General features: G+C 51.0%; 1 protein-coding gene across 1 annotated transcript; it reads right to left on the bottom strand.

The window, feature by feature from the left end:
- Positions 1 to 675: 675 nt before the first annotated feature.
- LOC137463811 (olfactory receptor 14J1-like) lies at positions 676 to 1,629 on the bottom strand. The gene has a single exon (XM_068175202.1). The coding sequence runs from the start codon at positions 1,608 to 1,610 to the stop codon at positions 678 to 680; it is 933 nt and encodes a 310-aa protein (XP_068031303.1). The 5' UTR covers positions 1,611 to 1,629; the 3' UTR covers positions 676 to 677.
- Positions 1,630 to 13,324: the final 11,695 nt, after the last annotated feature.

Below are 13,324 nucleotides of genomic sequence, written 5' to 3' on the forward strand. Positions count from 1 at the left end.
GCAGAGCACCAGCCATGCTGTTTGCCCCCAGCCTGCCCACGGCCAGCCTGGGGCTGCTCACGGGGGTTTTCTGTGCTGAGCATTGGCCTGGCCGTGTTCTTGAGAGAGCCTGGGCAAGAAGCCTGGAGCCCCCAGGCCCTGGCCTGAGGCGTCAGCGCTGCCCCAGCAGTGCCCATGGGCTGTCCCTGCTGCAGCCCCGGCACTGCCACCCCCAGGACTGTGCCCGGCCCCGAGAGCACTCAGGCCCTGCAGCAACACCAGGGCCACCAGGGCAGCGGGGCAGGGCCACGGGAGCAGCACTGGCAACACCAAGTGCTGCTGCTGCTGGGCACAGCTGCTGTGCCAGCACTGATCTGCCCCCAGCTCTGCACACAGACATTGCTGCTGCAGCTCCAGAGAAGGCAACAAAAGGGCATCTCTGCAGAAAACATTGCTGGGACATCCTTGAGTTCCTTTAAAGCCAACAACAGTGCAGGCCCTTATTGACACAGTCTGTAGCCACAGGTAAGGTGGAGAGAAACAAAAGGAGAAATGGCAAAACCAGTGACATTGCTTTGTGGTCAATATTAAAAAAGTAAGGCAAAGGAAAAAAAAAAAAAAAAAAAACACAACCAAATCAACAAGGAGTATCAAAGATGACTTTTATTACAAGTGATTTGCAGAAATCAGCCAGCAGTTTAATGTTCCTGAAAGCATCCAGTCATCAGTCTCCAAACTGCAGCCTTGAGCTCCTGGTTCCTCAGGCTGTAGATGAGGGGGTTCAGGGCTGGAGGCACCACTGAGTACAGAACTGACAGGGCCAGATCCAGGGATGGGGAGGACATGGAGGGGGGCTTCAGGTGAGCAAATGCTGCTGTGATGAGGAACAGGGAGACCACGGCCAGGTGAGGGAGGCAGGTGGAAAAGGCTTTGTGCCGTCCCTGCTCAGAGGGGATCCTCAGCACAGCCCTGAAGATCTGCACATAGGAGAAAACAATGAACACAAAACAACCAAATGCTAAGGAGGTAGTGACAACAGAAACTCCAAGTTTCCTGAGGTAGGATTTGGAGCAGGAGAGCTTGAGGATGTGTGGGATTTCACAGAAGAACTGGCCCAGGGCATTGCCATGGCACAGGGGCAGGGAAAATGCATTGGCTGTGTGCAGCAGAGCAGTGAGAAAGGCACTGGCCCAGGCAGCTGCTGCCATGTGGGCACAAGCTCTGCTGCCCAGGAGGGTCCCGTAGTGCAGGGGTTTGCAGATGCACACGTAGCGGTCGTAGCACATGATGGTCAGGAGGAAATACTCTGCTGAGATGAAGAACAGAAAGAAAAAGACCTGTACAGCACATCCTGTGTAAGAGATGGTGCTGGTGTCCCAGAGGGAATTGTGCATGGCTTTGGGGACAGTGGTGCAGATGGAGCCCAGGTCGCTGAGGGCCAGGTTGAGCAGGAAGAAGAACATGGGCGTGTGCAGGTGGTGGCCGCAGGCTACGGCGCTGATGATGAGGCCGTTGCCCAGGAGGGCAGCCAGGGAGATGCCCAGCAAGAGGCAGAAGTGCAGGAGCTGCAGCTGCCGCGTGTCTGCCAGTGCCAGCAGGAGGAAGTGGCTGATGGAGCTGCTGTTGGACATTGGCTGTGGCTGCACATGGGGACCTGTTCATGGAGAAAGGACAGAGAAGAGTTAGAGGAGATACCTGTAACCAAAACCAAAGCCATTTCCCATACACTTTCCTCTGTAACACACATGGACACTCTTCTGTGTTTAAGAGTTTAGAGGTTTTCATTTTAAGCTACCCCCATGTCTCTCCTGGTATACTTGGATATCAGAAATACTCAACATTCCTGCCTCCCTCTGGTAGAACAGAGTTCCCTGAGGGAAGATTATGAGTGGAACCTGAGGGGAGATGGTCTGTCACTTCATTCTCTTTGGAGTATCTCCGGGCTTTCACTTTTTCAAATGAAGGATGTTCACAGTCTCATGTTTCTTTTAAAAACGCTATGGTGCTACTGAGACAGATCGATCCACCACAGCCCAGCTCCTCATTTGTAGCCAAGGACTCACGTTGCTCATTTCACCAACCCAGCAGCATTTTCAGTGTCAGAACACTTCTGCCTTTCCCCATCAATCCAGCTTGGACTGAAATCTCAGGGAGACTTCCAAGTGTCCTTCTAATGGCACTGGATGCAGGGAGATGCAGCTCCTTCCCTGGCTGCAGTGACAGCATTGCCCAGAGCCGGGCACTGGGGACAGCTGTGTCACCCTGAGCCAGCTGTGCCCCCTCCCAGAGCCCCCAGTGCCGGGCAGCTGCTCCCAGCCCTGTGCTCTGCAGAGGGAACTGGGCCCAGGGCTGCAGAGCTGCCCCACGGCTCTGCTGCAGCTCTGCCTGCACAGGAGGGGCTGCACGCCTTGGAGCCCCGGCCCTGAGGGCAGAGGTTTGGCTGGGGGAACAGGAGGGAGGGGGCTTGTTCAGCGGGAGGGACTGCACTGGAGGGGATCCTCTGGACATCTCTAAACTCTCCCTGCCACAGCACTTCTGGTTTTGTTTTCTCTCCTTCCCTGATCTTCTCTCTGCTTCCTGGAGATTTTCCTCGTGCAGGTGTTTCCCTGTGCCTGAGCTCTCCCTGCCAGTACTCCCAGACCCCAAATCTCTGTGCACTCTCCTTGGGCTGACAGAACCCTGCCTATTTGCAGGGCACTGGCTGGGGGCAGGTTCTGTTTGCAGCTTGGAGAAAGGACAGCTCAGACTGAGCCTGATGGCTCCAGCAAAGGTGATGCTGGTGCTGTCCATGGGCAGAGTGGCTGCAAGCACATTAGGGATCTCCTGTGCACCTATTGATCCCTAAAAGTAACAGTTTGGATGTCTGAGGCACTTGTCAAAATTCATAATCAACCATTAATACTTATCACCCCTGCCCACCATTCTTCAATAGCACGAAACAATACAAAGTCTTTGGAAGTTTCCTCATTTTTATCAAAATCCTTGTTTTGGAACTATTCTGTGACTGATCAGAACCCTTCAGCATGTCAGAGATTCATGAGCATTTCACCTCCCCTGTGCCAGAAATACTCAGAGTTGTACTCACAGGGTCTGTGGGCATTGGGATGTTCCGGCTGTAGGAGATCACTCCAGGAGCTGCAGCTGCATTGTCCTGCAGCCAGAGGTTCCTGTGCCAAGGGCTGCCAGGGATTCTGCCCCAGGCACTTCTCAGCACCTTCCCAGCCCTGACTGATGGAAGCTCTCTGTGCCTCTGTGCTGTGCCTGGGCTGGCTGCAGGCAGTGCCCCAGCCCTGCTGGGCTGGGAGAAGAGCTGCTCATCCAGAGAAATGTGCTTTTGAAGCTCTCCTTGCTTACCAGGATCACCCTCTGTGCCAGGAGCCCGGCCCAGCTCAGCAGCACAGACACAGCACAAGGACTTTAATGACCCTCTGGGGCTTTGTGCTCAGGCCCTGAACATCAGGCCCTGAGAGGGAGCTGCAGAAACCTCTCCAGAACTCCCAAGTCAGAATCCAACTCCAAAGTTTCTCTGACTTTTAATGGGTCCCACTGAGGGACACGACTGAGAAAGTGTCCCCAGGCCCCAGGCAGAGCAGAGAACTGGAGGCACCGATATCAGGTGGGGACAAAGAGAAGCCAAGTCCTGGTGCCCAGGGGCACAGCAGGGTCTGTGCCACCAAGGGCTGTCAGGAGACACCTTGTCCTGAGGCACTGGGGCCTCCTGGCACAGCCCCAGCCAGGCTGGGCACTGTCAGCCCCTTGTCCTGCCCTCAGCATCCCCCCCTAGCCCACATCCCAGTGGCCTCAAGGATCTGCTGGAAGGAGTCCCTGGGGAGCCTTGCTCAGGAATGGCCCTGGGGGCTCCTTCATGCTCCCAGGGACTGCAGGTTTTTCAAAGCACTTCGGCTTTTGCCTTGGAGTCTCTGAGAGCTTTGTGCAGTGATGGCCTCCAATTATCTGCTGTAATTAGTCCCTGGAGAGGCTTTGTCAGGAACAGCAATCAGTGGGGCTCATTAATGCTTCAAGGTACTTCAGTTCTTTTCAGGTACTTGCTGTTTCTCTTTTGATACAGATTCTGTGAGAAAGATTGAGCAGTCACAGCCTGAAATTATCTGTTTTAATGAGTCCCTTGAGAGCTTTGCACTGACAATCAGTGGGGATCATTGATGCTTTGAGATACTCAAGGAGTTTAAGGTACTTTGGTTTGTCATTTTCACTCTGACTCTCTGAGAAGTTTCTGTGACATCCTGTCCTCCAATTCTCTCCTCCAAGGAGTCCATGAGGAGCCTATGTTGGGGATGGACCTCAGTGGCGCCCATTAATGGCTCAAGAAACTTCGGGTTTTTCCTCTGACTTTGACTCCTGGACATGTTTGTGCTATCTCATCTCGGGCCCTGAGGTTCCAGGGCTCAGCTCCAAATGCACCACGGGGCTCATTAGGATGAAGCAAGTCCTGAGAAGCGATGGCGGTGCGTTGATTTTCCTTTGCTCTAATGCAGTTCATTAAGAAGTTTTCCTTTTGCAGTTATGGAGAAATATTTTAAAGAGCTACTAATAATATGTATTCCTATTTAAAGAGTGTCTTTATTACTGTTCTCTTTAGAGAAGAGCTGATTGCTGCATTCTGTGATTGATATTGATGTAGGGCCACTCCTAAGGAGGTCCGGCCAGGTCAGAGAAGTTTTACCTTGAGGTCTGACCCAGTGTGGACAACCTTGCCCCACATTCCCCAACCCCATGTGAGAAAAAATTTTCACTTTCAAAAATGTATATGGTTTTATTAGGACCTTATCAAAATACAACAGAAGAGTGAATAAAGTAAAGAATACAGCACCAGGAGCAAAGGATTCAGTCACCGTGTGCTCATCTACAAAATGGATGTTCTGTCTGTTATAGCTCCAGCCCCTTCCAAAGTCTTGTCAATCCACTCCTCCTTCGCTGTCCAGTGGTGGAGATCACTTTCTTACAGCTTGACTGGAGCTCAGGCGCTGCCATAGCAACAAGCCGACCCTCCCAAATGCCCTGACTACTGAGGGCATCCCACGATAACAATGCAAGGGGGAAGGGAAAGATAACTATCCACCTACAAAACTTCTCTTAACATCTACTTAATATTCGCCCCTTAACTGTGAGAGTCAACCATAGGATTACTCATCTGTAACAAACCCCCATGTTCTTTTTCTATAAGTCATTTTGCTCGAACATTTAAGTAAAAATATTCTCTCTCTTGAAAGAGTCATACTAGCATCTGTTGATGTGGCCAAGGACAGTGGGAACAGGAGAAAAATCTCAGGTTTTCCTTAGACACACTTATTTGGAATGGACAAAAGGGCCTAACAGAGGTCCAGGATGGCTTTGACTCAGATCTATCATGCCTATGTGGTTGCTACCCATAGTCAGTGTATCTTAGGGGTCCAGAGGCCAGCTCGGTCTCACCCTCCAGTTGCTGTTGTATTCAAAGACAGTTGGGGAATGACAGTGGTCCGATATGGCCTTTTGTCCCTACCTTACCATGCCTACGGGGTTGCTACCCACAGCAGGGCTATGGAGTCTTCTTGGTAGCGAACAAAGGGGTCTTGCCCTGCTTCCTTTGTCTTATTTTCTTAAAGAAGCTGTCCCATTACCTTTTACAGTCCCTTGTGTACTTCCCCTCAACAGGTGCTGGTAATTCTCACCCATTAAAACAGGAAGACAGTTCTCAAACTGGTTGGTGGAAGCTTGACTTTGGGCGTCTTGGTGTTTTTCTGGTCGTCTTTCAGTCTCTGCCTGAGATCCAATCTCATTTCACCTGGTCTGGATGTTATATGTAGTGCATTCTTTGTGTTTTTCCTGCTGGGCCTTTAACTATGTTGGCATGAGTCCATCCCCACTCTGCAGTTCACACGGCCGATTTAGTGGTGAGCAGTTCCTGAAAGGGACCTTCCCATTGAGGAGTTAAAGGCTGATCTCTCCATGACTTGATCATCACCCAATCCCCAGGATTAATGCTATGGACTCTGAAATCCAGGGTGGCTGTTTGAGGAATTGCCCCTTTATGTCTTAGCCCTTCTAAGGTTTCTGCTATAGACATATTTCTTGGCATTGGCTTCCCCTTCCTCATAGGTGGCAACCCTCTGGGGTGAGGTCAAAAAGGGTAACCCAAATGTCATTTCATAGGGTGACACCCCCAGATCTGGCTGGGATTGAGTTCTAAGTCTTAATAAGGACAAAGGGAGACATTTCATCCATGACATTTGGGTTTCAATCATTAGCTTATCTAGAGCTCTTTCAAGAGTTTGATTCATCCTCTCAATGTGACCAGAACTCTGGATGCCATGGAGTGTGTAATTCCCATTTACTCCCAGGGTTTGAACAACTTTTTGCAATATTTTAGAGGTGAAATGAGTTCCTTGGTGTCATGATCCACTTGTGTGGGGTGTCGTGATGGTTCTTTTCACCAATCCCAAACGTGCAAAAAGGCAAACAACAAGGGACTATTAGGTAATCACAACAAATGCACCTTTATTAGGGGCCAAAACAGTAAATGCGATAGTGGGGATCAGAAAGGAGATAAAAGGATAGAGAGAGAGAGAGAAAAGAGGGGGATGGGAATAGCTACCAACACAGGCGAGATCCTCACTGGTCCGGACAATGGGGATCCGTCTGGTCGTGTCGGGGAAGTCTTCGAAGTTCTGGTCAACTCAGGGGTTCAGTTATACTCCATGGAGGAAAAAAGGGGGGAACATGCAGGACAATGAAAGTCTGTTGCAATTGCTGCAGGGGAACAAGTGTGTCCACTGAAACCACCGAAGCAGGACAAACACAATGAAGAATAAGTCCATTGGAATTACTGAAGAAGAACAGGTCATGTCATTAGTGGTTTCCCCACTCCCTGTGGTAGGGGTCTCAGTCTCAGACCTTAGGAGGAGGGTTTTCGATCTCCGTCCGTCTGTCACAGTGGTAATGGGGCAGATGAGAGGTCTTCAGTGAGAGACCACTAGGGTCACCCCAAAAGTTCATTCGGCTTCAGGAGGAGAGTGGGCAAAGATACACCAGGCCGTTCCTTGCTGTGTTCATGCCGGGTCCTTGCCGATTCCTTGCCAAATCCTTGCCAGGCCTTGTTCGGAACAGCTAACGTAACGGTGCAGCAACTGCACCTGCACTGCTGCTCTCTCCAAGCCGGTACTGTAGTGGGGGGAGGGGTTTCTCCTCTTGGCAATCGGTAGGCAAATGTGGGGGCTTCAGACGGCCTCTTACACTTGGTCTGAATCAATCCTGTTCACCATCCCATGTCGGGGAATGATTGATTCTAGAAGTGTTTGACTCACAACATTGGCATTGGCTTTAACCGTGGGTACCGCCTCTACCCAATGAGTCAGGTCACCTACTATCACTAGCAAAAACTTCCACCGTTGTACCTGGGAAAGCCCGGTAAAGTCTACTTGGATGTTTTGAAAGGGCTGTAAGGCTAGTTCTCGCCCTCCCCTGGTGTTTTCCTCATGACCTTCTCATTTACTTGTTGGGATATCACACACCTTTCAATTACCTGCTTAGCTATCCCAAAAATTCCTATGCAGCCCCAGTCCCTTAGAAATTGATCACTTAGTGCTTGTGTAACCCCAGTGTGTTGTCCCATGTATGCCTTCGAGCATTTTCCTGGCAAGGGGTTTATTCAACATTTGCCTCCCATCTGCTAATCTCCACTTCCCTTTGTTATCTTTCCTGGCTCCTGTTTTGAGGAATTCTTTCTCTTCTGTCTCACTGAATACGGGGACTTCTTCCATTTCTATCATGGGGGTTAATGCTATCATTAGTTTTTCTGTCCCTGATTCGGCTGCATTCTTAGCATCTAAATCTGCTAAATGGTTCCCTTGTGCTTCTTGAGTCACCCCTTTTTAAGTTCCTTTAACATATACTGCTGCCACTTCTTCTGGTAATTGTAAAGTTTCTAACACTTCTAAAATAAGTTTTTAGTTCCTTTCCCCTTGAATTAAATAGCTCACTCTTTTTCCAAATTTTTCCAAAGGTATACAGTACTCCAAAAGCATATTTTGAGTCTGTATATATTGTTTCTCTTTTCTGTGTGAATATTTCCAGAGCTCACTTTAGGGCATACAACTCACATGCTTGGGCTGACCAGTTGGAAGGTAACTTTCCTTTTTCTAGGGCCACTAACTCTTCATCTGCTATAGCCTACCCCAATACCCTGTGCCCTGGATTACACGTGAAAATCCATCGATGTACAATCGTTTTCCACCTTGGAGTGGTTGATCTGTTAGGTCCTCTCTTACTTTAGTTTGATAGTTTATAACCTCTAGGCAATTATTTATTAATTCCTCACCTGGTTTTCCATCTAAAACTGGGCAGGGTTGAGTTGGTTACTCACGACTAGCTCTAAACCATTATCTATTAAGATGGCTTCATATTTTAGTACTTGGGAATCAGTGAGCCATTTCTCACCCTTTTAGCTGAGGATACTCCTTATGGAGTGAGTGGTATCTATTTTCAATTTTGCCCCAAAGGTTAATTTTTTGCTTTCTTCTACGAGTGGGGCACTCGCTGCCACCGCCTGAATGCAGGTTGGCCACCCCCTGATGACAGGGTCTTGCAGTTTTGATAAAAAGGCCACTGGTTTCCTGGATCCTCCCCGGTCCTGGGCTAACACTCCATGTGCTGCCCCTTTTTCTATATCCACAAACAGATAGAAGGGTTTGTCTAAGGCAGGAAGACTCAGTGCTTCTGCACTGACTAATTTTTGCTTTAAAGCTTCAAAATTTGCTTGTTGTCTTCTTCCCACCTAATCTCTTCTTCTACTAACTTTTCAAAGAACCTGATGGCCTGCGTGTATCCTTCAATCCATAGCCTATGATATCCCAACAGGCCTAAAAACCTCCTGACTTCTCTCTTAGTTTTTGGTCAAGGGAGTGAGGCTATCCCTGCAATTCTCTCAGGGTTCAGCCGCCAGCTCCCTTGACAAATCACACATCCTAGGAATTTAACTTCCCTCTCTACAAATTGGAGTTTCCCTTTTGATACTCAAAGTCCTTGGTCCCCCCAAAAATTTGCCAGTGCTGTGGTGGATTCTCGAACTTTGAGATACCTTGAGAGGAGCCCAGTGCTCCTTGCTCCCCTGTGCTGACACGTGAGTGTTTGTCTGGTTTCGGGATGGCCCTGGCTGTGTAAGGTGTACTGCGTGGACACGAGACAGCCGGTCCTGTCCCGCTGGGTCCCAGCAGTGCCTCGCAGCAGTCCTGCATCCACGTTAAGATGCTGGCCAAGAGAGGTCCTGGAAGCTGAGGCAGCTGATTTTAAGCTTGTGCAGGTGCCTACAGGCCAAGGCCAACGGTGTTCCCTCAGGATATAGCAGTCCTGAGGGGTCTCCCTCATTCAAACAAATCGGCAGATAAATGCATTGTCAGCCAAAAGACCTTTTATTGACCTGGCAGGAGGGCAAGGGTCTGCACCCACTGAAATGTTTCTCCACCATGTATAAATTTCAGTGGGTTGATGTAGGAGTTGTATCAAAAACACCATCCATCTTTACACTGCTGAGGTGATTCCATAGGCAGGCGGTTGGAAATACATTCTGTCAGATTCCCATACTTGAAGCTGATGTCCAGGCCCTGGCCAGGAGCGGTCTCGATGCCCCAAAGCAGCACAAAGTCTTCCTCAGGGCTTCCCTGCACAGGGCTGATTCCACACTTGCCCTTAGTTCTTCTGGTAGACTGTGTCTAAAGCTTTTTGTCAGGTCACTCTCATGTCAAGTTAGGCCTGCCAGGTTTTTGTTATGCTAACTGGTGCTAAGTACTTAGGTATGTCTGTGCTAATTACTTGTTTACTCATGTGAATTGCTTGTGCTTACTCATGTCAAACCAAGGCCTTGTTCCATCCCCAAAGGTGCCTGAGGCCACCCGCTCCTTGTGGCACCAGTTGCTTTCCTGTGGAATGTTCTACCTCCCCGAGGGTAAAGAGGGAGCTGCAGAAAGAGCTTGCCAGGCTGCTCTCCATCCTTTCCCAGCACTCCTGGTGAAGTGGAGAAGTCCGAGCTGAGCGCAAAGGTGCAAATGGAGCAGCCGTGCACAGGAAGGCTCGGTGGGAAGGATGATCCAGGATCCATAGGCCTGGCAGCCTGAGCGTGCTCCAGGGGAAGGCCTTGGAGCAGATCCTCCTGAGTGCCATCCCACGGCACCTGCAGGGAACCAGGGCGTCTGCTGGAGGGTGGGAAAGCTGGGACTGGGCAGCAGGCTGGGCTCCACTGGGATCAGCAGCAGCTGGAAATATCTCTGGGCATCTCCATTTTCTGCTGCTGCTCAGAAGAAACAATTAAGTGAGTCGAAAAGTTCTGGCTTCTCTTTCTCCTGGTGGATTTTTTCATTTGATTTGACACTCCAGAGGCAATTTCTGTGATGGCCTCTGTCAGCTGATTCTAGTTCAGCAGCAGCAGCAGCAGCAACAGGGCTGTGTTTGAGCACTGCAGATGTGGCCTGTGTGGCTTTAATTCTCCGTGACTTAGTGCTCAGGGACTTGAGAGCATTTCAAGATCTGCCAATCATGATGCCTGTGACAAAAAGTCTGAGTTTCCTGTGACAAAAGTACTCTGGGTAGCACTGACAGAAAAAGCAGAGAGCCAGACCAACCCTTGGTATCCCTCCATTTCCAGCTGCACAGGGAAAGGTAGAAGAATTTAGAGATGCTGACAATGAAAATGAAGTCTTCAAAAAGGCCACTGTATTGTTCAAGCACGTTGGAAGTGGGATCACCCTGAAACAGAGGAAACTGAAATGAGCAAAGGGCTCCTGTGTGGGACCCGCAGGTCTGACTGCACTGGGGCACAGCGAGCCCTGTTTTCCCTATGGGCTCCCCAGTGTTCAGGCTGAGAGCAGTGTCGAAGATGAGGCAGCAGCACAAACCTGACCTCAGCGAAAAAAGGCTGAGCAAAGTCCAGCCAACAAGGAGAAGTATTTTTGGGGGGATTCCTAATAAAAAAACATAGGAATGACACACTGAAATCTTTCCCGTCTTGTCAATATCTTCTTTCAATAGTCCATGATTCCCAGAATGAAGAAACATCCAACAGCAGCTCCATCAGCCACTTCCTCCTGCTGGCACTGGCAGACACGTGGCAGCTGCAGCTCCTGCACTTCTGCCTCTTCCTGGGCATCTCCCTGGCTGCCCTCCTGGGCAACGGCCTCATCATCAGCGCCGTAGCCTGCGGCCACCACCTGCACACGGCCATGTTCTTCTTCCTGCTCAACCTGGCCCTCAGCGACCTGGGCTCCATCTGCACCACTGTCCCCAAAGCCATGCACAATTCCCTCTGGGACACCAGCACCATCTCCTACTCAGGATGTGCTGCACAGCTCTTTTTCTTTCTGTTCTTCATCTCAGCAGAGCTTTCCCTCCTGACCATCATGTGCTACGACCGCTACGTGTCCATCTGCAAACCCCTGCACTACGGGACCCTCCTGGGCAGCAGAGCTTGTGCCCACATGGCAGCAGCTGCCTGGGCCAGTGCCTTTCTCTATTCACTGCTGCACACGGCCAATGCATTTTCCCTGCCCCTGTGCCATGGCAATGCCCTGGGCCAGTTCTTCTGTGAAATCCCCCAGATCCTCAAGATCACACTGCAAACTCAGGGAAGCTGGGCTTATTGTACTAAGTGCTCTTCTATATTTAGGCTGTTTTGTGTTCATTGTTTTCTCCTATGTGCAGATCTTCAGGGCCGTGCTGAGGATCCCCTCTGAGCAGGGACGGCACAAAGCCTTTTCCACCTGCCTCCCTCACCTGGCCGTGGTCTCCCTGTTTCTCAGCACTGGCACTCTTGCCTACCTTAAGCCCCCTCCATGTCCTCCACATCCCTGGATCTGGCCCTGTCAGTTCTGTACTCGGTGGTGCCTCCAGCCCTGAACCCCCTCATCTACAGCCTGAGGAACCAGGAGCTCAAGGCTGCAGTGTGGACACTGATGACTGGATGGTTTCGGGAACATTAAACTGCTGGCCAATTTCTGCAAAACACTTCTAATAAATGTCGTCTTTGATACTTCTTGTTGTTTTCCTTTTGGAGGTTCTTTTTCTTTGTTTTACATATTAATGTTGTCCACAAAGAAACGTCAAGAGCCCCTGTTTGCATTGCACACAGCAGGCGGGAGCACCCCCATGCTGCTGCTGTGGGGACATGAACCTGAGGGAGCACAAATGCCATCAGCCCCTGGGGCCAGGAAGGGCTGGGGGATGCCAGGGAAACCACTCAGCTTTGTCCTGGCCTCTGCAGTCAGCCACAAAGTTTGTTCCCATCAGCTGGGAGCTTCCTGTCCCACTGCAGACGCTTTTTCTCAGAGCCAGGGCTGCCTGGCAGCCACCCCCAAACTGCCCTGAGCATTTCCTTGGCTTCACCTCTGCTTTCTTTACTCTTCTTACTACAGATTTCTTCCCATTGCCCAGCCCTGTTTCCTCCCCTGCAAACAGCCCATCCCTGTTTGCCCTTTCCTCTCTGGCCTCACTCCCCATTCCAGTTCCTGACTTGGCACCATGGGAACGTCCCTTGGGGAGCAGGATCATCCCACAAGTGCTGCAGGAATTGTCTGCAGGCTCCTGCAGTGCCTCGTGCTGCTCCCTTGCCAGAGGCAGCCCAGGCCAGGGGGGCACGTCTGGGCTGCTGTGTCTGGCTGTGGGGCTGCCTGTTCTGGGCAGTGAGGAGGGGCTGCAGAGGCTCTGCAGGACTGACAGGATGGGCTTTGGGGCTGTGAGGAGAAGCTGAGGGACCTGGGCTGCTGGAGCTTCTGAAGAGGAGGCCCAGGGCTCCTCCTGCAACTGCTCCAAGGGTGGTTTCAGAGAATCCCAGAATCAGCAAGGCTGGAAAAGACCTTGGAGATCATCAAGTCCAACCTTTTCCCTGACACCGCCTTGTCTCCCCTGAGCCTCTTCTTCTCCAGGATAAACAACCCCAGCTCCCTCAGCTGCTCCTCACAGGACTTGTGCTCCAGACCCCTCAGCAGCCTTGTTGCCCTTCTCTGGACACGCTCCAGCCCCTCCATGTCCTTCCTAAATTGGGGGGCCCAGAACTGGACACAGCACTCGAGGTGCTGCCCAACCAGTGCTGAGCACAGGGGAAGAATCACTGCCCTGGTCCTGCTGGCCACACCATTCCTGATCCAGGCCAGGAGCCATTGGCCTTCTTGGCCACCTGGGCACACTGCTGGCTCATGTCCAGCCTGCTGTCCATCAGTCCCTGCAGGTCCCTTTCTGCCTGGCTGCTGTCCAGCCACTCTGTCCCCAGCCTGTAGTGCTGCAGGGGTTGTTGTGGCCAGAATGCAGGACCTGGCACTTGGACTTGTTAAACCTCACCTTGTTGGATTTGGGCCCTGGATCC

The sequence above is a fragment of the Anomalospiza imberbis genome, chromosome 30, assembly GCF_031753505.1.
Source record: "Anomalospiza imberbis isolate Cuckoo-Finch-1a 21T00152 chromosome 30, ASM3175350v1, whole genome shotgun sequence".
Taxonomy (NCBI): Eukaryota; Metazoa; Chordata; class Aves; order Passeriformes; family Viduidae; genus Anomalospiza; species Anomalospiza imberbis.